The sequence below is a fragment of the Pituophis catenifer genome, unplaced genomic scaffold (genome assembly GCF_029215685.1).
Source record: "Pituophis catenifer annectens isolate HBS135680 unplaced genomic scaffold, rPitCat1.0.hap2 SCAF_1, whole genome shotgun sequence".
Taxonomy (NCBI): Eukaryota; Metazoa; Chordata; class Lepidosauria; order Squamata; family Colubridae; genus Pituophis; species Pituophis catenifer.
The window spans coordinates 29,076,850-29,102,936 of NW_027256881.1; the positions used below are offsets into that span (position 1 = coordinate 29,076,850).

General features: G+C 36.5%; 2 protein-coding genes across 3 annotated transcripts in view; one reads left to right on the forward strand and one right to left on the reverse strand.

The window, feature by feature from the left end:
- USP34 (ubiquitin specific peptidase 34) overlaps positions 1 to 7,210 on the forward strand; it is a 161,701-nt gene extending 154,491 nt beyond the window's left edge. The window contains exons 75-80 of the mRNA XM_070932221.1: positions 223 to 346; positions 1,994 to 2,073; positions 2,503 to 2,643; positions 3,301 to 3,447; positions 5,226 to 5,385; positions 6,078 to 7,210. Coding sequence (XP_070788322.1) covers positions 223 to 346; positions 1,994 to 2,073; positions 2,503 to 2,643; positions 3,301 to 3,447; positions 5,226 to 5,385; positions 6,078 to 6,688 — 1,263 coding nt within the window. The 3' untranslated portion in view covers positions 6,689 to 7,210. The remainder of the gene's footprint in view (positions 1 to 222; positions 347 to 1,993; positions 2,074 to 2,502; positions 2,644 to 3,300; positions 3,448 to 5,225; positions 5,386 to 6,077) is intronic.
- A 12,035-nt stretch (positions 7,211 to 19,245) lies between these two features.
- The window catches only part of SANBR (SANT and BTB domain regulator of CSR), a 28,432-nt gene continuing 21,590 nt past the window's right edge, over positions 19,246 to 26,087 (reverse strand). For both annotated transcript variants that reach the window (XM_070947451.1, XM_070947443.1), the window contains 7 exons: positions 25,851 to 25,950; positions 24,176 to 24,267; positions 23,621 to 23,649; positions 22,797 to 22,870; positions 20,857 to 20,945; positions 19,868 to 19,959; positions 19,246 to 19,297 (listed from right to left, as the gene is read on the reverse strand). In XM_070947451.1, the coding sequence (XP_070803552.1) occupies positions 19,261 to 19,297; positions 19,868 to 19,959; positions 20,857 to 20,945; positions 22,797 to 22,870; positions 23,621 to 23,649; positions 24,176 to 24,267; positions 25,851 to 25,950 (513 nt within the window). In that variant the 3' untranslated portion in view covers positions 19,246 to 19,260. The remainder of the gene's footprint in view (positions 19,298 to 19,867; positions 19,960 to 20,856; positions 20,946 to 22,796; positions 22,871 to 23,620; positions 23,650 to 24,175; positions 24,268 to 25,850; positions 25,951 to 26,087) is intronic.

Genomic DNA, 26,087 nt, shown 5'->3' on the forward strand with positions numbered 1-26,087 from the left:
AATAGTGCATTCTTTTTAACATATTAGGTTTCCTACACATTTATGTAAATTTTAATAATCCCTAAAATTCCCAAGTTCTGTAGCAAATAATTTCTGAACCAAGTTCTGTAGTTTTTTAGCAAGAATTTATCATAATCCTTTGAAAATAGTTCATTTTTCACATTTAAATATTATACTTTTCATATTTTTATTTTATAAACCAAACTTTCCTTAAATCTTCAGGGTAAAGATGAGGTTTATGACCGTATGCTACTGGATTACTTTTTTTCATACCACCAGTTCATCCATCTCTTATGCCGAGTTGCCATCAACTGTGAGAAATTCACAGAAACCTTAGTGAAAATGAGTAAGTATGAATTTGTAGCATGTCTAAAAGATTATTTAACAAGCACATTAATTCAGAGTTCCTCAAACGTTTTCGGCTCTGTGGACCAGTGGGGGAAGGGGGTAGTTCTGTGTGAGCATTCGGTACGCGCACGTGTGCAGCTCCATTTGTGCAAGCGACATGCATGTGCACCTGCTGCTCACTTAAATGGAACACTTGAGGATGTGCGCTTCAGCCGTTTCTGTGGCCCGGTTGCAAACTTCTCACAGCCTCTAGTGGGCCGTGGCCCACAGGTTGGGGACCCCTGCATTAATTGACAAGGCCTGTTCTTTAGAGCATAGGCCAGTACTTAGCAAGCCTTGTGTCTATGGAAGAATAAATTGCAACATCAGAATTAATAAGTGTTTAATTTTTAAATTTATTTATTTATTTACTTATTTACTTATTTATTTATTTATTTATTGAATTTCTATACCGCCCTTCTCCCGAAGGACTCAGGGCGGTGAACAGATTAAGATTTCATATACATTTAATTTTTTTTTTCAAAAAAAAAAAACAGTAAATAATAAATTGAGCCAACTTGGTGTATCTGCTAAGATCTTGGCATAGAATTTATATGTTTATGCTAGCCCTGCTTGTTGAAACAGAAAGGTCTTCAGGGCACGTCGGAAAGTGCAAAGATCTGGGATTATTCGTATTCCAGGGGGTATTTTGTTCCAAAGAGTAGGTGCCCCCACAGAGAAGGCTCTCTCCCTTGGAACTACTAGACGACATTGTTTTAATGATGGTACTATGAGTAGGCCTACTCTGTGAGAGCGTATTGGTTGGTGGGAGGTTATCAGTTGCAGCAGGTGGCCTCATAAGTACTCAGGTCCTAAACCATGGAGCACTTTAAAGGTAAGAACCAACACCTTGAAGCGCACTCGGAAGGCCATCGGAAGCCAGTGCAGCTCGCGTAGAAGAGGTGTTACATGTGAGCGCCATGTTGCTCCCATAATTACTCGCGCGTCCGCATTCTGGACCAGTTGGAGCTTCCGGGTGCACTTCAAGGGGAGCCCCATGTAGAGAGCATTGCAGTAATCCAGTAGGGAAATGAAGATTATATTAACGAATATTTTCTCTTTTATAAAAATTACATGAAAAATTGCTTTATTCAGTTTTCCAACTGATTTGCTAAAATAGCAAATTGGGATTAAATGAATTAGTATCTATCTTTTTAGTAAAAGCCTATGTGTAAATTCAAAGATGTAGAATTTTATTTAAATTGTATTACATTGCTACCTAACGGTAGAATAAACTAGAAAGACAGGGTAATTATTTACACATTTATCTAAGAGTAAAACATGAAAAACAGTGAATTTGAGTAAATATATGCAGGATTTTTATATTTAAATTATTTCTATTTAACACAACATGATTTTTGGTTGGAAATTGGAACAAGGTCATTTGGGTAGTGACTATAGATTTGTTTTATTTTGCAGTTAAACTGTAGTTTGTGCCTTTTAAAATCAATTATTTATTTATGTAACTTGCAACTCCCATCGCAGTTTGTATTCCTCATGATACCTAGTTTTCTTCGTAATTGTGAAGAATTAAACAACTGTATTTCTGGCATATCTATATCTTTATAATCTTAAGAACTTAATTGCCTTTTTTTTTTAAATGTAGGTGTTCTTGTTGCATATGAAGGCTTACCTCTTCATCTAGCTTTGTTTCCCAAACTTTGGACTGAGCTTTGTCAAAGTCAGGTAAAATTAATTTATCTCTGAAAGGGATGTTTTTATTTGAAAAGTAAAGGTGTGTGTTTGATCATCATTTAATGACAGATGATGAATAGAGAAAATCCTACCTTCAATTCAGGCTTTCTCTTGCCGCAGACTTAGACTTTTTTCTAAAAGTTGCTGAGATTCTAATAACTCCAAATATAGTAGTTTATTGTGAGCAGAAGTTGATTTTAATCAATTTATTATTTTATTAATAAAGGATAGGCTGAAAGATATTGTAGAATTGTTACAGACTGGTGCTCTTAGAAAATTCATTTCCAATGAATGAGTTACGAGTTCATTTCCAATTAATGACTTATGCGTAACATTTCTGTGTAACGAACTGAAATCACATATCCACAATGGATATATGGAATACGAGTTCTGAAGCTCTGATCTCCTTTCTCTTTTCAGTCTTCTATGTCAAAGAATTGCATCAAGCTCCTGTGTGAAGATCCTGTGTTTGCAGAGTATATTAAATGCATCCTAATGGATGAGAGGACATTTCTTAACAACAACATTGTTTACACTTTCTTAACTCATTTTCTTCTCAAGGTATGAAAAATAGTTCAAGTCAAAGAGAAGCGTGGAAAGGAAAACCTAGCAGCGCTTCCACAAATATACCTCTACGTTTTCATTGCGCTGTTGTCTTAAGTTTTCTAATTTATTTGAAAACGACATTAAGGCAACATTTGACAATTAATCAGTGGAACAGCTTGCCTTCAGAAATTGTGAGCGCTTAATCACTGGAGGGTTTTTTAAAGAAGAGACTGGACAGCCATTTGTTTGAAATGGTAAGGTCTCCTGCCAGAGCAGGGGGCTGGACTAGAAGACCTCCAAGGTCCCTTCCAGCTCTATGCAATTAACTTTCAATTCTATTTACATGGCCGTCCGATATACGTCTTTCATAGGGCTAATAAAGCCACGTTTAATTTTACTTTTTATTGGAACCCTCCACTCGGTCACTTTGGATATTTTACTTCTGAAACAGCATTGGGAATGTTTTCTGGGACTAGAAGACCTCCAAGGTCCCTTCCAGTTCTTCTATATGTTGATTACGTAGGTCAGAGCTTCAATAGAGATTGGTTTTCCACAGACACTCTTGTTCTTTCAAATTCCACTTCTGTAGTTCGGTTTGCAGTAGGAAATAGTGCTATGATGAGATCATTTCACCGAATTGCAAATTAAGTTTCAGAATCCCTTATTTTACAGGTACAAGGACAAGTGTTTTCCGAAGCAAATTGTGCTGGAATAATCAATAATCTGATTACAAATTTGATCAACCAGTATCAGAATCTGGAATCAGAATTTTCCAATCAGCGAGTTGAAATTTTTAAAGCAAGTTCCACTTTAAATGGGGTAAATAAACTTTATTTTCTCTTCAAATTGTATTGATTTATGTAAAGCATTTTTCTTTCTATTCCTCAGATGAAAATGTTCAAAATGACAATCCTAGAGTCACAGGCACACACACACACACACACACACATATGAAACACAAAATTTAGTTACTTACCAAACACATCTAAATTATATTAAAGTAACCCCCCTCTCTCCCCTTTCCCCCCATAATACACACACACATATACAATTAATTAATTTGTGTGTGTGTACACATACACACACACACACACACACACACACACACACACACACACACACACACACACACACACAATTAATTTAGGGTGTGTCGAATTTTCAAACTTTCAATTTCCAAATATTAGGGGTGCTCAAAAGTTAATTGCTACAGTAGTTCTTAGCTTCTGGATAGAACATCCATGCCCAGAGAAATTCAAAAGTATATGCCTGTGTGTTCCAAGAACAGGTTGCATCCTGAATTATGATGATTATTATTTATTGCATAGTCAGCCAGATGTTTGAACTATATTTGGCATATAAAAATAACACAAAAACATCCAAAAACATAAAATCAGGCAGCCCAGACTAAAATGATCCAAAAAACAACAACATGAAGAAAACAAAACGGGCTTAAATAATAAACATCAATCCCAGGCCAAATGTGCAAAGCTGTAGGAGAGAGGACGCAGTCCTTATCTCTGGGTGAGATATTGTTCTAGAAGGTGAGGGTTGCACTAGAAAATGATAAAAGGTGACAGTGTTTAGTAGAAGGGAATTAGCCAAAATAAAAGAACTATATTTGGCATATAAAAATAACACAAAAACATCCAAAAACATAAAATCAGGCAGCCCAGACTAAAATGATCCAAAAAACAACAACATGAAGAAAACAAAACGGGCTTAAATAATAAACATCAATCCCAGGCCAAATGTGCAAAGCTGTAGGAGAGAGGACGCAGTCCTTATCTCTGGGTGAGATACTGTTCTAGAAGGTGAGGGTTGCACTAGAAAATGATAAAAGGTGACAGTGTTTAGTAGAAGGGAATTAGCCAAAATAAAAGCTTTGAAACTAGGCGTTTTGAAAAGAGTGGAGAGAATAAAATGGAAACTTAGTTCTAATGCTATTTTTTTGTTAACAGTTAAAACTGTATTTATCAATAATACAGCATATACATACATACTATCCATTTTCTTCTTTTAATAGTATTAAATAGTAATCCATGTTAATCCAGTAATAGTAATCCATGTTACTTTGTGTTTTTTTAACCTCATTATAATCCTTTTATTTTATTTAACACAAATACATATTTTCAAAAAAAAATAGCATCTATGAATGAACAAATAATTATTGAGGTTATATATTATTGTTCAATATATTAATAAAATGATCTTTCATTGTTGTATTATATTTTACCCATTATAATTATAATAAATTATTTATAGTAAAAGATACTGTCATCTCTTTCTCCCATCTGAGCATAACACAATAAAACTACCTAAACATTGTTAGATTTACAGCTGTGACCACCATTGTTAATACTTTCCACTTGCCTTCCTCTTGATTTAAGCTATAAATACAGGATACAGCATAAAAACAGAAGATCCAAAATTTTAAACTGACATGTAAAAAGGAGTCAGAATTTTCTTCTGTAGGAATAAAGATATATGCAATTTCTTTGGTTACTATTTATATAATTTCTACATACACAGAGAGAGCAAATTAATTTATGAAACACAATTTCATTAAATACATTGACTTAAATTTTCTTTTATAGGACCTTCGAGCTCTCACTTTACTGCTTTCTGTGCACACCCCCAAACAGTTGAATCCTGCCCTAATACCTACTTTGCAAGAGCTACTAAACAAATGCAAAACTTGTCAACAGCAAAAAAGCTCATTGCAGGAACAAGAAGCCAAAGAACGAAAAACTAAAGGTTTGTTTTGTTTATTTATTAATCAAATGTATAACCCATCCATCTCACCTTCCAAGTGACTGATGGCAGTCAGTTTACAAGTAAAAAAATTATTTTGGGGATCCTATTTAACTTTTCCTTGATGAATCATGTCTGAAAGTATCTGATTGTTCTGAGAACTATTTAGCTGGAAATATTCTGGGATACCCCCCTATCAAACTGACAAAGTAAGATCAGCAGAGTCTTGCAACAGCTTGAAAACTAAATATTTCTCTGCTTGTTGACAGGAACCCAGTTTATCATGTACATTGAGTAACAAGATGGTGATAATCATCTAAAGCTTGAATGTATATAAAATAACTCTAGCACTGATTAGTTAATTAAACAGATATCTTATTGACAAATGATTGTTAACAAAATTTGGATTGAAATAACTCAGAAATTTTTCATATATCAAGCAGCTGGGAAGCATTTCACTTGGACCTAGAATTTCTTTTATCAGCAAGAATATTTCCTAAGCAGTGTGCTCCAATTAGCTAGCAGGAGGGAGAAATTAGGTTGAAGCTCTCAAATATTTCAAAGCACCTTTGGGAAGAGAGGAGGAAAAATAAATATATAAAAATAATGTAATATTTTTATTCTGCCAGTAAAAATAATTCATTATGACAATTGATATCTGTACTATTTCATCAATATTTATTTTAACTGTACAGATGATGAGGGAGCCACTCCAGTAAAAAGAAGACGGGTTAGCAGTGATGAGGAGCATACAGTAGACAGTTGCATCAGTGATTTGAAAAATGAACCTAGGGAAGCCTTGACTCCAACCAGCACCTCAGATAATGAGACAAGAGACTCCTCCATCATTGATCCAGGCACAGAACAGGACCTGCCTTCCCCTGAAAATAATTCTATTAAGGAGTACCGTATGGAAGTTCCCTCTTCATTTTCTGAAGATATGATGCTAGCTACTCATTCACACCATGGGGAGGAGCAGCTGGGCAGTGGGAGATTTGAAGAATGTAAAGATCTGAAAGAGCCATCAAGCTCCAAGGATTCTCACATTATTGAGGATGATACAGAGTTCCCCTCCACATCTATTTCTGCTGTTCTTTCTGACCTCACAGATTTGAAGAACTCTGAAAGTCAATCTTCCCAGGACCCTGAGTCTGGCTTATCACTTAGTTGCAGCCATTCCAGAGGACTGTTGAGTCACATGCAGCAGCAACATCAAGACATTTTAGACATCCTTTGCAGGACCATTGAATCAACAATTCATGTGGTTACGAGGATATCTGGCAAAGGAAACCCAGCTGCTTCTTGACAGTAGAGGAGCATGCGTGCTTTTAAAGTCTTTTTTTCTCCCTTTTAAAATGCTGTTTGTATAAGTTCTGCTTATTTCTGTTTTGTGCTTCAATTTGTCCAGTGCTTTCTGCTTGAATGGCAAGATGAAATTTATATGCTTAATTGGTCAGGCAGAACTTCAAATTAAAAAAATTATTTTGCATCTACCGTATGTTTTCTTAAAGGGCAATCAAATAATGAATATGTTTATGTAATTCAAAGTTCACTGTGGTGGCTTTCATTTAATATGCCTGTCTTGGAGAGCAGGGATTCTTTGCCCTGTATGATGTAATTGAAATTTAACTGCATTTTTACGGTGTATAATATGGTGTCCTCTGTGCCAGTTTTGTACCTTACAAAAGAGGCAGCTTGCCTCCAATTGCTGTGGTTCTTATTATCAAAATTAAGTTTACTTGTATACTAAACAACCACAAAAAATTGATTCTATAAAGAATCCTCTTTAGCTGTGGCCTGACAGTATACACACATACAAATACACACACACACATGAATATATATATATATATATATATATATATATATATATATATATATATATATATATATATATATATATATATATATATTAGTGCTTTATTTAACAGAATACCTGTGATGAAAATAAAGCACATTTGATGTAAAATTAATTGTTTTATTTTTATTGACATGACCAATTGCTATTCTGTGCACTTCATTAAACTGATTGTGATGACTTTTCATTTGTTTTTATATATGTTGCCTCTGTAGTCCATTATTTCCTTGCCAGAAATAGGAGCTCAGAGAGGTGTGTGCACGCTTCCCAACTGCTCTCTTCCCTGACATCCATGGACTGTTGAAGAATGGACAGGGCTATTTAGAATATTCTATACTTACCTATATATCCCTGTGAAGTCCCTAGTGAAGCCAGTACTCCTCTGAGTCTCACATGTGGTGATATATTTTACATTTTGGATACTTCTTTTGTCTGTAACTATTTTTTAATAAAGCAATGAATACATCTGAGTGAATGTCAGAGGATGTATCATGCATTCAGAAGAAAAAAATGGAAAATTAATAAAGGATTACAAATACACATTTTACAGGAATTGCATTGTATGTCATACAACTACATGACAACTTCAAAATGAAAATTAAATATCAGATTATGATAATAGTAAAAGTAGTAGCAGTATATTTAAAATAGGGTTTTCACCCCTATATTGAGCAAATGCAGATAGATTCTGAAGGGGGCTATATAATGTATGTCAGTTCAGTTCACTATACTAGTGGTTAATATGTGCATACCTAAAAGTAAGCATAATTCTATTATTTTAAAAGGTATCCAGATTTGAAGCCAAGAAAATCTTCAGTGAAGATGTAAAAGAGACCAGAAGGAGTGAAATTAGAAGAGGTGCTTTAGCAGCATAATATACCAAAAGTGTTTTAAAGAGTTCTTGAATACTTAAAAAAATATTTGGATATTTATAAATCAAGAGAAAATAGTTATCTTTTTTCTTACCAGAGGAATGGATAAAACGGTAAATAGAGTGCATGAGAGGTTAATGTGCATTTTTAATAAGATTTGTTTAATGCTCTGAATTATTAAAAAAATGTCAAATAAAATTGAATAATAACATCAATGAAAAAATACTTTGTAGTCTTTATTTTAAAAAGCTTAAACTAAATTGGTTTATAATTACACTGTATAAAATAGACATTTTGAATATCAGAAAGTAGTATAATTCATGATTGGTAGCACACCATTAATAAATATTCAGAAGTGTTTGAAATGATAATAATCCTTCACTGATTAAAGGAAAGAAGCATTCAAATAATTAGCCATTCCCTACCCATACATGGAAAAGCGAGGATTATGTCATCAACATTACTAGACCTGCCCTTTTTCTACCAATTTCATTGGAGATTTTACCTATGATAATGCGTTCTTTATCTTTCCAAGTTCTGTATTTTCTTTTAAAACTACATTTTCATCTGTAATGGCCAAGCAACAACCAAAAATTATTCCCTCCCCCCCCCCCCCCCCGCCCAGCTATTGCCAACAAAAACAATGGGTGAAGCTGTTCTTGGGCATGTGTGACTGGCAAGACAGCCACTAGCCATGCCTGAGATGAACCATATTTTTCTGCGTAAGTTAAGAGATTTGTTTCAACTTTTCCATTTGCTTTTTAAGTTATCTCCTCTTAGTTCTTCAGTCTGATCATTTGTTAGCTTTGTCAGATCAAAACTAGAATAAGAACTAAGAAAGTCCAGCACTTTCTAAGCTCATTGTAGAGTAAGCAGGGCATCTGCAAATCACAGAGAAGTATATCTCTGCACCTTTTTATCTTAATAACTTGTGAAATCATGCTGTTTCAACACAATGCTGAAAAATGGAGAATTTTTGTTAATACCCAGTTGTAAATAAATGTTAACTGTTTAATACAACTTTAAACAAAAAATTTACTCTGAAATACTACCTTCTGAAATCTTGTCTGTTTACTGCAGCTAACCTGCCCCTGCCCGCCCCTCAACCCTCTGTCCAGAAAAGTAGTCCTAGTTATCTGAAGCTTGTAAAATACCATTCATGTGATAACAGCATGGTTGGTTGGTTGATTGATTACACACTTTGTAGATCATTGTGTTACAGATTTCTGGGAATGCAGGTAGCTCAGGTTTGCTGTGCATAGTAATTGTGTTCTCTGGGCTTCTCCAGGATTTTAAAGATTTTTTGGGAGAGTTCATAGCAACCAATTAATGGGTGTCTCCCAGGAAGCTGCCTATCACTACCCCGCTGCTCCCCAAATTAAAATTTTACAGAGACTGTATATATTAGAAGGCAAACCCCACCTTTGAACTGGTGCACTAAGGAACCCTCACTGGGATGGTGCAAATCCTACCCCTCTTGTCTCCCAAAACCAGAGAAACAGTCTGCTAAGTTTGCTGTCTGAAGGAAATTGAAGGAATTTCAGTAAATTCTACAGGTGAGAAGATTAAAGTGCCTGAGCACTAAATGCTTCACTTACCATATTAAATTGTATAGGAATATAAGCATATATAATACATATTTCTCAAATCAAAGCACAAATTTAGATTTACCATAGTGTTGTAAGAGTTTGCCAATTAAAATGTGTTCATTAGAAAAAAATCAACACATGGAGGAGGGGTGTGTGTGTGTGTGTGTGTGTGTGTGTAAAAGGCTGAAAAATAGAAACTCAATAAATCCAAAAGAAGTGCCAAAAAGAACAAAAATGCACCTCTGAGGTTAACTGGCCAGCTATGTATTATCAAACCAGATAATGAAAACAGTTACACAGTCGATAATTGTACTTCATAACTATCATAGAATTGTTACTTTTGTTTAGCTAAGAAAATACAGATGTGTACACTGTAAATGTATCTCAAGTGGTATTAAACATTACATGAAAAAAGAAGTAAATCTATTTTTAAATTTCCTGTCAAAGTATTAAGTGACTTACTATCACTCTTAGAAATTCCTACCTATAGACATGTCTGTCTTCATGAAACAGAAACACCTCTGTACAATAAATTCTAATTTTATCATGCCCTGTGAGACTGTTTCTATTCATAGCTATTTAGTATCTGGGGGGTGGGGGGGTGTTGCTATGTGTCATTAACAGTTTGTTAGGAAATTAATTTCCTCAATTGTTTGTAGAAGTAGAATATGGAATTTATATATTTTATTATGGACTCTTTAAGAGTCCCACATGAATTCTATACCTGCATAAACCTCTGTTTGAAACCACCTCAAGTTTATCCAATGTTGGCTAACATTCATGCTTTAATATATAATTTTATTAATATTTTATATTTTCTTTTTCTTTGCTAAAATGTAGTTCATAGGACAGTGATGGCTAACCTTTTTGCCGTCGCGTGCCAAAAGGGGGGGAGCACGGGGGGGTTGTGCGTGTGCGTGTCCACACCCATAATTCAATGCCCCCCACGCCCTGCCCTCCCACGCATGTGCATGTGCTCCTCCCGCACTCTCCCCGCTTTTGGCACGCGATGGCACGGTTGGCCCATTTTTCACTCTCCCCAGGCTCCAAAGGCTTTCTAGGAGCCTGGGGAGGGCAAAAACAGCCTTCCTCACCCCCCTGGAGGCCCTCCGGAGGCCAGAAACAGCCCATTTCCTGACTTCTGGTGGGCCCAGAAGGCCCAAAAATCAGCTGGCTGGCACGCACATATGTGCTGGAGCTGAGCTAGGGCAACGCTCGCGTACTCTCAGATAGGGCTCCGCGTGCCACCTGTGGCACGTGTGCCATAGGTTCGCCATCACGGTCATAGGACATTCATCTAATCAAATAACAAGTTCAATTGGTGGCAACTCCAAAGTTCGAGCTGTCTCTAAAGCTAAACTCTTCTTCCAAGGCCTAGAAATTGCATTCTAAAAGGTCAATTGAATTTTATTTATTACATTTATTTGCCCCTCATCTCACCACAAGGTGACAATTGAATGTTTCATCTACTACAAGGAATCCTCACATTTCTGTTTTATCAAATATCAGCACAGAAAAAAAATTGTTCAGTAAGGCAAAAACCCATCTATCTTTAGCAAGTGAAAAGGAATAAAGGCCCAGCTGCAACCCATTCTTGGTATTAACATCCCTGAGTGCCTCACTACACTGGCCACGCCCAATTTGCTGCAACTAATTCTGTTTGGTTGCTGTTCTCACCAGACTATGGTATCTTCACCGGTTCTTTAAATTCAGACTTCAGTGCTGGGAAGATTAAGGGTAGATGTTTGAGGTTGATGTCTTATTTTTTGTGGACTGTGATGGTAGAAACATCTTTGATGACAAAGTCCTCTTTATGATCTTTACCTCTTTAGGTCACTTCTTGATTACTCAAGTAGATCAGTTTTGGTTCTGTACTATCATTTATGAGAGCTCACTGATTCTGATGGCACCAGACTTATAATACTTATGATACGACTCATATTTCTTGGAGCAGTCTAAGCTGTGGAGAGGCAATAATTCCACACATTCGCTGTCTCTTCATGTTTTTCTTCGTTTCCACCTCCCAACTGTGCTCCACAACCAAGCATGTAACAGATTCTTAGAATCAGCATACACGGGCAACTTACAATATAATTAATATATAAACAATGCATAAAATTATCATTAAAATATTAATTAGTTTATTTTTTTTAATTATAAAAATAACGTTATAGAATGTCGAAATGTGAAAAATTCCAGTTGTGGGGTTAGCACTTGTCAATACAGGTGGAAGGGAGGTGGTCTTGGTGAAATGGGCAGCCTCACAGTTGTGTGGGCTGTTATTTCTCCCACGTAAAGTCACATAGCCAAGTTTTGCCCTGTTTGCAGGTGGCCGAGATTGGGGGCAACAGCAGCAAAGTCCTTCTTCCTAGACCCCCACCAGTCAAAATTCTTGACTGATGGGATCGGCAGCATACCTTCTCTGCCTGAACAAACAGGACAGGCTGATGTAGTGGGGCGAAACTGGTTCTGTTATAGCCTCGTCCTATGCAATGTAGGGATTTATTGGACCCAGAAGCAAACTGGCACCGAGTGCAGTTCACAGAACTAAGTGTTGCATGCGCTCTTCTTTGGGTACCCAGTATAGCTTGCGTGGCTGCATTCTGTATCAGCTGAAGCTTCCGGGCATGAATGTCCAAATGGAGGACCGCACTGTCCAGGCATAACACGGAGTAGGGCAAAGGCTTTCCTGGCCACGGCTGCCATCTTTTCAAGCAGGAGTTTTGAGTCCAAGAGGAGCCTCAGGTTACTCAATAGGTCTGTCTGATAAACTCCTGGCTACAGAGAGACCCATCCACAGCCACGCCATTTTACCAGGGTTCAGTTGAAATCTGTTGTGCCCCATCCAGATCCCCACAGCCTCCAGGCACCGCAAGTCAACTTTCATTACATCACTCACTTCACCCAAGACCGATATATACAGTATAATTGGGTATCATCAGTGTATTGGTGATACCTTGTCCCATGATGCTGGATGATCTCGCCCAGCAATTTAATGTAGATGTTGAAAAATAACAGAGAGAGTACTGAGCCCTGTGGCACAATACAAAAGGGGTTGTGAGCTAGACCATTCACTCCCTATTACTGTAACACTGATTGGGACCAGCCTCAGAGGAAGGAGGTGAACCAGGACAAAAACCTAATATTTGAGTTGTGGTCAGCATGGATTCTTGTCCAGTCTTCTTTTGCCAGGTTCATGCTTAAAGAAATTTCTTGACCTCAGCCTTTCACTGCTGCCACTGAGCCATTGCTGCACATTTCACTATGACCTCTTTCTTTCAGACACTGGAATAAACTTATCATGAAGACTTCTGTTGTCTGGAAAGGCTTTGAGGAGGGAGACTCTACATGAAAGTCGGTTTATGCCAGGGGTGTCAAACTCGATTTCATTGATGGCCACATCAGGGTTATGTTTGACTTCAGGAGGCTGGGTGGGCATGGCCAGTTCAATGCCACTCGTGTTGGGGGTGCCTGTGGTGGCCTGAGCGCTCTGTCATGGAAAACGAGCTCTGTTTTCGCTGGCAGAAGGTTGCAGCCAAAATGGAGTTGGGGAGGGCTAAATGTTGCCCTCCTGAGCTCTGATTTCGCTGGCAGAGGCACTGCAGGCTGGTCCTTCACTGTTTCCAGGGTGGCCCGCAGGGCCGGATCTGGCCCTCAAGCCTTGAGTTTGACACCCCTGGTTTATGCTTTTAATACTTTGCAGTTTAACTTGTTCTAGAGATGTTAGGCACTGTCAAATGTTATTAACACTAATTGAATGATAGGGCTATACAGAGATTCAGAATAAAAGGATCGGAATATCATTTAAGGCATACATGTAGCACCTGTCATGAACACCTCCAACTATGTGTGTTCTTCTGTAACTGTGTGTTAGTTAGGGAGGAAGCCAGACAAGTTCAGAGAAAAGATGCAACTATTTTAAAGTATTTTCAATGGGTGCTCACACATACTTTAAAAGTATGCTTAAGTTAATATATAGAAATTATTTTTTTAAAAAGAAACAAGCTCTTCTTGTAACAAGGTGAGTAAAATGACCCTTGTAAAAAGATCTCAAGCCTAAATTAATTTCACTATACAACTGGGCCAAATAAAAATGAGAATAAAAACCAGATAAGTACTGTACATTGACAACTATGTTGAGATCACTTCATTTGTTCTTTAATATAATTTTATTAAGATTTTTTATTACAATAAAAATTAATACAAAATAAAGAATAGAAAAAGAATAAAAAGTGCAAAAAAGAAAATGAAAGAAAAAAAATGTATTAAAAACCATCACAAATGTAGTAACTCTTCACTCTCTATAACATTACAAAAAGATACATCTTCATCCCATTTCCCATTCTTTATATATATAAACAACTTCATAAAATAAAGTTTTAAAAATCTCAGCAAAAAATTGATAAAGGATTGTCAGAACTTTGCCCCCCACATCACCCTGCCCTCAATGTCTGTTTAACCTGGTTCAGTTGAATTAACTTTATATTCCTTCCTTTTACGTGTAACAATTTTAATCTTTAATTTAATCAAATATTTTTGTAGGATTTCAATTTTCTTCAATTCTTCTTCCTCCCATTACACAGATTTCTTGAAGGTAATCCTCCTTTGTAGATCCAATTTCCAGGTCATTCTTTTGGTTTATCATTTGTATTTCTCTCTCTCTCTCTTTTTTTAAATAAGCCACCCAGAGTTACCTCGAGGTAAGATGAGTGGCCTATAAATTTTACAAATAAATAAATAAATAAATTTTCAGCTACTATTTTTGGTATACCATGTAGTGTCCTTATTCAATCATTCTCTCGGTTTGCCATTCGTAGTTCCACTTTTAGTGCTTTTTCTTTCACATAAAATCCATTCCACATTTGTCGTTCCCTTTTTAACACCTTTTGGACATAGCCTATGCATAGAAGTAGGCATCATTACTGACAATGTTGATATTGTATTTACTAATTGCTAGTTCCATTCTTCAAATATCTTCTTTAACGTTTCTGATGTTTATTTTTATTTTATCTTATTTTATTTCGAATTTATATACCTCACCTTCTCCCGAGGGACTCAGGGCGGTGTACAGCCAGATAAAAAACATACAATACAAACATTTATACTTATACAAACATATACTTATACAGTATATATGTTATACTGTTTTGTTTTATTTCTGTAAATTCCAGTACTAACCAACATCAAGAACAGGCTTGTATTTCTTTTCCCCTTCTGGTTGGAATCTTTATTGCCTTCTAAAGTGTCTGTCAGTCATGTAGTCCAATTTCTAAAAGTGTCCAATTTCTAAAATCACAATGTGATTAATTTTTGTTATGATTTAGTGGCCAGGAAAACCAAAATTAATCTATTTATCGTAAGAAGCCATTCTTAGAACTTAATGTTCTTTAAAAGATTCTGCCAGTTATTACAAGATGGCTGATCCCTTCATCTCCTGGTGCTGAAACATTCAGAAAAGTATTGTCCTACAGTCTCTTTGCGAGAAGCAGCTGTCCAGAGTGTATGTAGACAATTTCCCACCTTCTTCTTTGTTTATTAATTTATTATTTTTCACATTTTAAACTCCCTTCCCCTCCTTATTCAGACAGATTCCAAGGAACCAGGCTACTTCTTCAGTCTTTCTTACAATTGTCAGCTCCGCTTTCACAGAGACATCTTCAGTTCATCATATCTCTTATGAAAATCTGAGATCAATGCATTTATGTATATAAACATACATCATACCACTCATCTCAATGTAGTAAAAAGTAAAGGTTCCCGTCAGTCATGTCGGACTCTAGGACACAGTGCTCATCTCTGTTTCTTGGCCAAGGGAACAAGAAATTGTCCAAAGACAATTTCCATGGTTATGTGGCCAGCATGGCTATATGCCAAAGGTGCAAAGGAACACTGTTACCTTCCCATCAAAGTGTACCTATTAATCTACTTGTATTTGCATTTTTTTCCAACTGCTAGGGGGGCAGGAGTTGGGGCAAGTAATGGGAGGTCATCCCATTGCACAGAGCTCAGGTCTTGAATTCAAGCTCAGTGTCTTTAACTGTTGAGCCATTGCATCCCCTCTCAATATAGTAGACACTAAAAATTCAAACTCTTAAATGGTGGAAGGAGGAGGGATCCCAGATGAGGGAAAGTGTGGGCAAGCACACACAAATACCAGCATGCAGTTCTCTTATTTCACAAAGTATGGGTAGATCATATACAATAGAATAGCCTCTTCTGTCTACTAGTAGTGATGCTGGTAGGGCTAGCAGGTCTTAGATGTTCTGCATTTGTAAATTAGCAATTACATAATGTCAGCGTTAAAACATTTCTCTGTTTATAGGTCAGCTGTTGGGAAACTAAGCAACTCGAGGGATGGATTACAGAGATTGTTTTAATATGGGACAGAGAAGTTATTCAGATTTAACTAATCTGCTTTTGGTGCAATATATTTCTGGATATCTTAACTAGGGGCAAAGAACTAAGTGGCCACCACAAGATATTCTTTGATGGTGGAAACTAGAAATTATTTAATCTTCATTGAATTTCTAAGCAGGTCTTGTTCTTTCCTGGTTACATTTGTTGGCGGTTCCAAGATACCACACACACACTTCTCTTTTACTGTAGTGATTCAGAAGCAGAAAACATATTAGGCTGTGATCTTGACTTTTAGCATTTTCAGTGTCACAGGTGTAGTTTGTTTTAACCACCTCCATCTAGTTGCCATATATTCTTGGGATACTGCTATGATGCCAGAGCTTGAGGAAGAGAGTTTCCTATCACCCAGACTTTTTAAAAAAAAATCATCAATTAGATTAGTATATTATGAGGTGCCTGAAGTGAGATCCAGCACATTTAAAGCACCATCTCTATCCCATTTCTATATAGTTCTAAGTATGTGATAAACATTCTTATACACACCTCTTAGAAATGTCATATAAAATAATTAAAGGCTTCATCTGAAGTACCTCTGCTAGGTCCTCAATATTTCCGTAACTAGGTCTGTATCAACCACCATGAAGATTGTATAGATCTTTAGGACACAACATTTGTTTTAACACATAATTTATTTCAGTGCAACAAGAATTCAAGTGAATTTGATAATGAATATTTGTGTAAGTGCCTACTGATACTTTGAATTTTGCTATGAAAAATATCTATATCTAATATTGTGATGGATTTTGACATACAATACGGCATAAAAACACAGTATTACTGTATGGGGTTAACTTTTGGAAATTATCAACATTTACTTTGGATTTGCTTTTTCCTGAAGTGCATTAAAGTTTAAAAGTTCATTTTGTATATGTCTAGAAATAGGATCTTCATTGTCTATTAGCTCTTTGATATTAATATAGCCCTACCAAATGTAGTTTCTGAATGCTAATTTTCATGGAACTTTTTTGAAAACTTCCAAACAAATATTGTGGCTATCACTCATCCAGTTCAGAATAGCATCATTTCCTACAACTTTCAGGTTTATCCTCTATTACCTTCAGCATTTAATGTGATGCCCAGGTATGAAGACCAAATGTGGAGTATTTGTCTCAATGCACAAATCAGATATGTTGTAGTTGTCTACATAATTATGTTGTCTGCTGTTTTTTTCTTTCTAGTTTTACATAATACTATCCATATTTCCTGGATTTTGCAAAATCACAATTGTTTTCATATACTTTATAATAGAAAACTACTCTCCTCATATGATAGACAACATAGCTGCAAGTGGCATGTTGAAATGCACTTTCTGTCTTGGTTTTAGAAGAAAAAAAGTAAATTCTTACGGTCTCAAAAGAAATTAACGTATTTTTAAGCTAAATCCTTTTGAAAAGTTTAATCTCAAAAAAGTTCCTATTTCCCTTTTTTCATATCATTGCTTGAATTGTTGAAGTAAATGTAAACCTTAGTAACCACAATTAGAACTGGCAATTCTGTTGCTAATTGCCACAGCAATTCCCCTAAATGAAAATCATGGGATCGGGATGGACTTATGACCTCACTTCCACTGTGGTCATTAAGCAAAGTATCATGTGGATGCAACTTGTGATTTTGCTTCCGCATTCTCCATTAACTCTGCTTGTTGCAAGCCGATTGGGAAGCAAGCAAATGGTAATCATGTGACCACATGATGCGACATTTGTAAATATGCAAAGGTCTTAAATGTGAGGATTGGTTGCAAAGCTTTTTTTAAAACCAGTTCTAACTTCAGTTGCCAAATGAAGTGGTAAGCAAGGGTTACCCGTAGCTGGGAGAAGTAGCTGCAAAATTTTGATTGATGAGCTGGAAAGGGTCTTTCTTACCTTAAAGCTCTTACAAGAAATCCTGCAGATCAGGGATGTCAAACTATATTTCTTCGAGGGCTGGATCAGCGTTGTAGTTCTCTGTGGGCTGGTGGGTGGGGAGACGGGACGAATGCCTCCTGCAGCACACTGCTGGCCAAAACGGGGCACGAGGGGCCTGCATATGGCCCCCATGCGGCCCATTTTTCGACCTCCAGCAGCACTCTGCCAGCCAAAAACAAAGGCTGTTTGATATTTCCAGGTTGGCCCTGCAGACCAGATTTACCCACCCCATGGGCTGGATCCAGCCCGCGGGCTTTGAAGTTGAAACCCCTGCTGCCGATGCTTCTGCACAATATTCTTTACAGTGGATGGTTGCAGAAGAGAAATGCTGAGCTAGGACTGCATTTGCTAGCTCTTTAGTCTCCTTCACAATTTATTCTATCTTTATAGCACTTCATAGCATCCATTTCTGCCAAAAGGTATTATTACATTTAAAAGATGGATGACTTCTATTTTTCAGTTTCATATCAAGGAGCAGGTTGACAACTTCTTTCTAAACAAAGATAGAATTTTGCAAAGAGATGTATACATAAGTCAGTTACGAAAAACTTCATAGTTACAAGCATGGATTTTTCCCTTATCATTTGTCATATTTGGCACTTCAGTGCAGAAAAAGACTGCGGGGTTGTCTGTAACTCATAAAATAGTGTGGAGTTTTTTTCTCTTAACTGTATTTTTTTTATTGAAGCATTAAAGAAAGGAAGTTTGGAGAGAAAGCACCTATTAACATGCACACAGTTTCACTGAGAGAGAAAACACTGTAGAGGAAATCTTAAAGGCAGAATAGGAATACGATCAAGATTTTAAACAGGATGCAAAGGCATTACCAACCTTATTTTTATACAACTAAATCATTACAAGTTAGTACTGTTGCCAGATAAAGCACAAAGTATATAAAAAGGCCAGGTTTGACCATTACTAAAAATTGATAGCAAAATATGAAATTCTTAATTTCATTAGCACCACTTTTTCCACCCTCAGTCAAATAAGGGCTTTACATTTTGTGTTGCAGGCTTATAAATGCACCATTGCTTAAGAGAAAATGGTGTATTTACAACTAACTACAAGTGTAAAATGGGTATTAATTCATTAAAACAGAATAATTAACATGGCAGACAGGAACGTCAGTCACTGAAACCTTTCAGAAGAAGCGTGCCCGGATTCTGGAATCCTGGAAGCAGTTGCAGAAGGCAGGAAAGTTCTTTGGCTTCAGCGCAGAAAACCTCTGGGTTTTGTTTTTAAGTTGGGCGGCTTTGACCAAACCGAGCTTTTGCCCTAAATTGATAGAAATACATTAGAAAAATTACAACAGAAGTTAACAGTAACAATTCATCAATTGCCAGGGGTCATTTGCTGCTTTTGCTATACTGAAGATTGTACTACCAAACTAGAAGCCGTCAAATATGATCTCTCATTCTTCAATGGAATATTTATTTATTTTTATTTATTTAATTGTTTGTCAACAAGTACAAGGAAGCAAGTGTCAGTATAGACATATACATGGACACCAGTTGTGGGTTGTCCCCGGTGTGGACCGGTTCGCAAGAAAAAAGGTAAGTATAAAGTAAAATTACCACATTGAATCCAATTATTGAAGCTGTAAACTAGTTTCTAAGGAGAATGAAAATCGTATCAGCTCCGAAATTTTAGAGCATGTTATTTAAATATTTATTTATTCATTGAACATATTGGCCACTCATCTTAACAAGGGGCAACTCTGGGAGGCTTACAATATTACAGTGTAGACATACTGCATATAAAAATCTAGCTGCTCTTCTATAAATCTTTATATACCAATTATAAAATTCCTCTTCACTCTCCTTCTCCTAGATACTTAATATTTACCTTATCATTTTTTCAGGGATGTTCTGACGAATATTGACTTGTGCCGCTGCCCTGATCTGAGCTTCAAGTCTTGCATAAATTCCGGCTGCAGACTGAAAGGACAGAAGTCAAATAATCATGTGATTTACAGATTAGTGCTTTATTTCTTACTCTACATAATGAGAGATGGATAGCCTTTGCTAACTGTTTATTTTTTGTCCCAAGGAGAGACAAGTTAAAAACTGAACTGTAATTATACTGTAATAATACCCAGATTTACTAAACAATGAGAAGAAATCAGTACAGGTAATCCTCAATTTACGGTTGTAATTGAGCCTCGAAATGTTTACATGGTTCACTATATAAGTATGCCTGATATTTACAATCTTTTTGGGGGCAGTTGTTAAGTGAAAGTGTTGATTGTTAAGCAAGCTGGTAATTGTTAGATGAATCCATTTTATCCACCTGCAAACAGCCATGAAGGTGTTGCCAAAAGGCAATTGGACTTTCTTGGGTTTTTTTCCCCTTGAAAAATGTTTTGCTTCTCATCCAAGAAGCTTCTCCAATTCAAAACACCTTTGGGACAACCATGACCTGAATAATTGAGAACCTCCATAGAAACTAAAATATGGTAAAATCCAGAGAGGCTACTCAAAAGGAGGAGCAAAGGACAACCTAGTTGTGGGTAGTAAATGATGATTTCTTTTAATGTGATGGAAAGACATCCAATATGGCAATGCGACAGTGTCACCAACCAGAGAGGGAGACAAGAAAAGGACTAGACCAAAAGCATCAGGCCGCTCACAGCTGGGAAAACCCCTCAAGGGGAGGGGGGGGGGGGAAACAAGGAGATACAATTATTATTTTTAGGAATCATTACTATACCCAGCATTCGATGGAGGGTTTACTGGATTATAGAAAGGCAACAAATAATAATTTAAAGGAAAAAAAATCAAATGCATAGCCAAAATACATCAGTGATATTAAATTAGAACAGCAATAAAGCTCACTTCTTTGTTTTCTTTTGATTTTAGACGATCAAGATCTCCCAACCTAATTTTTATTAGATGTCCTGTTATCTCAATCATTCGCCGCTGATCTGAAAAAAAAAAAAAACACAGAAAAGAAATAGAAGAGCCAGCCCCTACAACCTTTTCACTCTTCAGAGTAGCAATTACTTTATGACAGGAAAATTAAAATGAAATGTAGTAAATGCCAAATAAATAAATGAATAGCAAACCATATCTAGAAAGATTTAAATGAAGCAATAAATATTAATATTAAACCCACAGCCCTTTTTCAACAATTATAGTCCCAAAGATTGGTAAATCTCTTATATCAGGGGTGTCAGACTCAAGGCCCACGGGCTGAATCCGGCTCGTGAGGTGCTTAAACCTGGCCTGCAGGACTGGCCTGGAAATATCAAAGTACCGGCCCGTTGTGCCTCTGGAGGCGAAAACGGGCCACGTGCGTCTCCCCACGCCTCGTTTTCACCCTCCATGGCCTCCTGCAGCACTCTGCCAGCTGAAAATGGGCCGGAAAATGGGTCACATGGCCTGTTTTGGCTGGCAGTGTGCTGCAGGAGGCATCCATCCCTTCCCCCCTGGCCTGTGGAGGAGAACTACAATGCTGATCCAGCCCTCGAAGAAATCCAGTTTGACACCCCTGTCTTATATGTTTCTAGAGATCGATCTAGTAGTAGGTTGCTACTGGTTCTCCACGGATTGGGTGAACCGGTAGCGGCGGCGATGGGAGGCTCCGCCCACCTGCCTGGATGCTTCTGTGTATGCACAGAAGTTTCTGGGCATATGCAGAAGTGTCATGCACACACGCCCACAATCGAACCGGTAGCGACGGGTTTTGAAACCCGCCCCGGATCAATCCATTATTAAAAAGAAAGAATTCACCTTTTCTGAATAACCTAAACAAGGGGCTAGGAAAGTTATTATTAATTTATAATTCTGTCTTAATACCTGAGTAAAATGGGTCTCAATGGCCCAAACCAACAGGTGCATGGGCAATCTTGTGCTGAATGGCAGAACATGAAGTCTAGCCAGTGAGAAATCTTTACTATAAGAGATAGAGAGGTTTTCATTAAAGTAGTTAGTAATGTAAAAAAATCTACTACTGCGCCCACCATTAGAGTAATGAGGACTGTTCCCCCATCTCTTTGTAGACTAAGAATTTGCTCCTTTGTTTCTAATATATCTTTCAAAAAGCACATAAAGAATTAGGATAAGGGACCAGAATAATTTAGAACTGCTGTTATGAAGAAAGAGTTAATAACTAGGATTAACTGTGCCAAATATGCTTCCAATGAGTTTTTTTTAAGTTATTCTTTTAACAAATTAAAAATAGATACTGACAGGCAAGAAGGAGAACTTTCTTTATAAAGTGGATTTTCAAACATCTTTTAAATATTGAAAGAAAGGACAAAGACTATACCTCAAGGTTTACATTAAAGTGTGTTTGTTGTAAACTGAAATAAATTAAGATTGCACAAATTAAAGTAAGATAATTTAAAAATAATTTTTCTATTTGTCACATTAAAAATCATTTGGAGAGTTTCTGAGGCCAATCCTCAAGATTCTGAAGAATACATACAGCCGAGGGCTGCAGATTATTTATTTATTTTATTTTGTTTATTTGGAAAATTTTATTGCTGCCTACTTGCTCATAGGCTCAAGGCAGCTTATGGGAAATAAAAACACAATATAAAAGAAATAATAATAATAATAATAATAATAATAATAATAATAATAATAATAATGATGATGTTTATTCATATCTTACGGGAGTATTCACTGATATTAAGATGTTTCATGGACAGCAGAAAGATTTGATTTCTACCTCACAGAATCTTGGACATTTACACATTTATGCAGGCATGGAACATCACTAGCATTAGTTTATCTATTAAAGTCACAGAAGCTAAGCAGGTACACCTTACCTTCTTCTCTTTGAGCATCTTGATTGAATCTTAGTGATCTGGAAGGATCCCACTTACTCTGCTGCATACTCATTCTAATGAAAAAGCAGATAAGCCATGACAAAACATAGAAGCAAGCAATCAGTCATATTCTTTCTAGAATAATTCAGGGCACTATTGGGTCTGTTTCAAAAGGGACAATTATTTATTTATTTATTTATTTATTTATTGCGATTTATATGCCGCCTTTCTCCCTACGGACTCAAGGCGGCTTACAAAATGACAACTTCAATACAAATCACAATACAATACCAAATTAAAATCAGTAACCCAATTAAAAATGATTTAAAATTATACCAGTGTACCCCCAAACGGATCAATTTAATTGGCGGAAGAGCCACGTCTTCAGCTCGCGACGGAAGGAAAGAAGGTCAGGGGCTGTCCTGAGCTCAGTGGGCAATCCATTCCAGAGGGTCGGGGCTCCCACAGAGAACGCCCTCCCCCTGGGGGTTCTGCCATTGCAGAACTCAGAGGAACTGGATAATTTTAGGGCAGGTTGTGAAGTTGGCTTGCAGCTCCAGAGGAATCAGATAATTAGGATCATTCCATGGGCTTCAGATCTGGCTACAGCATTAAGATAGCACTGCTTACTGGTACATTGGGCACTTGGCAACCAGCAATATTTGTGATGTTTGAATCTTAGTGATCTGGAAGGATCCCACTTACTCTGCTGCATACTCATAATGTCATACCCAGAGTCATTTGTTCAAATGGGCAGCTATATAAATAATAAAATACTAGAGTTTGCTTTAATGGCTTTCCTCTAAATTTTAGCCAATACTTACATAAAGGGAGATGTGTCCCGAGAGTTAGGCTGTCAAATAAAAGAAAAAAGGAATACACTAAAAAAGATATTAAGAAAAATCTTTGATCAACTTTTCTTTACTTAAACTATGCAAGCTACTAACCACGGAGGATTTCCCCTGGAGATACTTGATTTTAGGCTCAGGGGAACAACAAACAACCCTAAGTACCGGTAGTTACGAAGTCAGATTTTATATCTACTAACAAAACTAATGATGGAAAGAAGGCATAGCTAACCTCATTATGACTAGTTCTTCTCATTTAATTATTGAGACCTAAGTCTTATTCTAGATCCATCAAACAGAAAGGCCTATTTTAAACTAATTTTTCCAGGGTTGGGCTGAAAATAAAATAAAAGTTGTTGCTACTTTCAGCGAATAACAAAAAGTTATTTTTTATCATTTTTAAAATCATTTATTTTTTATTTTTATTTATTTTTAATTTGATTTATATGCCACCCTTCTCCAGAGACACAGGGTGGCTTACAATGCGTTAAGCAATAAGCAATCTTAATATTTTACGCATTTCAGATTTACCTTCTCCAATGTTTTTTCCTTCTTTTGAATATTAGGTGAAGATACTTGCTTTTTGGGATTTCTGATAATTTTTTTTGGCCTCTCTTTTCTTCCTGTTAATTAAAAATAGTGTACACAAATTATCAGCATATACCATATTAGGCTCGCTTTATTTGTCATATTCAAATACACAACAATGAATTAAAACAGTTGGGAATCTGTATGTTTGTTTCTTTAAGCTGCATGCCTACACAAAGTGGCTTTCATTATCAGAATAGAGAGAGAGAGAGAGAGAAAGATTCTATAATGCAAGAAATAAAAATACAAAACAGTAATACTGAATTAGTAAACATATAATCTTATATAAGATCTGATATTGAGATGGCTCCAGTGTAATTAACACCTGGTCTTTGCCTATTTTTCTTTTCATTTGGGGGCTTTTTATAATTTTAAAGCTTTAAATAATAATATTAATACTTATTTGATTGTTTTGTTTTATGCTTTGTTGTATGCTGCCCATTAATTTGTTTGCGACATGGGGGGCCATATAAACATGACAAATGGATGAATGCATACAATAATGAATACATATTAAAGTTCTATGGGGTATACTGATTTTTGAAGATATTTTTCACTTTCTTACATCAATCTTTATTTATTGATTAGCCCTTGGGCCATATCAAAGTGGAGAGCTCCAGAAACAATTATTACAAAAGTTTGGTAGAAACAATTTAAAATGAAATTGGAATAGGAATAAAACACAATTTAAAATGAAATTAGAGTAAAATATGATCTAGAATGAAATCAGAATAGAATACAATAATTTGAGATACAAATTTAAATATGATTAAAATTATATTACAATGTCACCCCTGCATCTACCCAATCAGTCTTAAAACTATTAGAATTACATTATTAAATCAAGTGATCTTTCCTGCAATCTACCACATTCTGCTGCACCAACTTTGTTCTTTTTTCCATCAATTTTACAGCAAATTTGGCAATCCATTTCACCAGCTGCAAGTTAGAACCTAACAAACAATGTTGCAAGAAGTGCTCTTTCGACTTAGGGGTGCTGGTGTAAAAGATCCTGCCCAGCTGATGTTCCCTCAAATCTGAGTACAGAGGGCAGTCAAAAATTACATGGGACATTGTTTCAACTTCCCCCTTCCCACATAAACAGACTCTTTCACTTACAGGGATACCCTTATACCTACCCCCAAGCATGTTTGTTTGAAGTTGGTCTAATCTCAATTTGATAAAAAATCTCCTTATGACGGGAAACAAAGGCACAGTTAAATATTTTTCTATTTTAAAAAAATTTTTATTGGCCGATAACCAGGGGCTGCTGGTTTTACTGCTGTCACCTATGCAGTATCCGATTGTGCACTTATGTCCTTAAATCTCTGTGCAAACCAATTTCGGATCTGCCTATGATCATACTGCTGCCAATTTAAAGGAATACCAGAGCTAGATACCTGCTTCAGAACTCTTGATAACCAATTATTTTTATTACTTGAAATAATCTGATCCATTAGTGCTAGCTTTGGTAATCTCCCTTCCTCCATCTCGATTATTCTTAACCAATAATAAACGGTCTTCAGCATGGCCCTAGTGCCAATCGCATGGACTCCCATTTCTGCTCTTACATCCCTAACTGTTATCATATTTCATATTACAGCCAGGAAAAAAATACCTGCTTTCCTGGACACTTCTTCTTCATCACCTACTTCATCCTCTGTGACTTCAGATCCAGTTGTGTATTCATCATCTTCTGAAAGCAGCAACTGTTGTTTCTATTATAGCCAGGGGACAGGAAAGAAATTAATGGATACTACTTTTCTCCATACAACAATAGATGGCTAGGCAACAGGATTTACACAATAAACTAGAAAGAGAAACTGGTTGGTTTAAAATTGAATTTTCTGTGCTT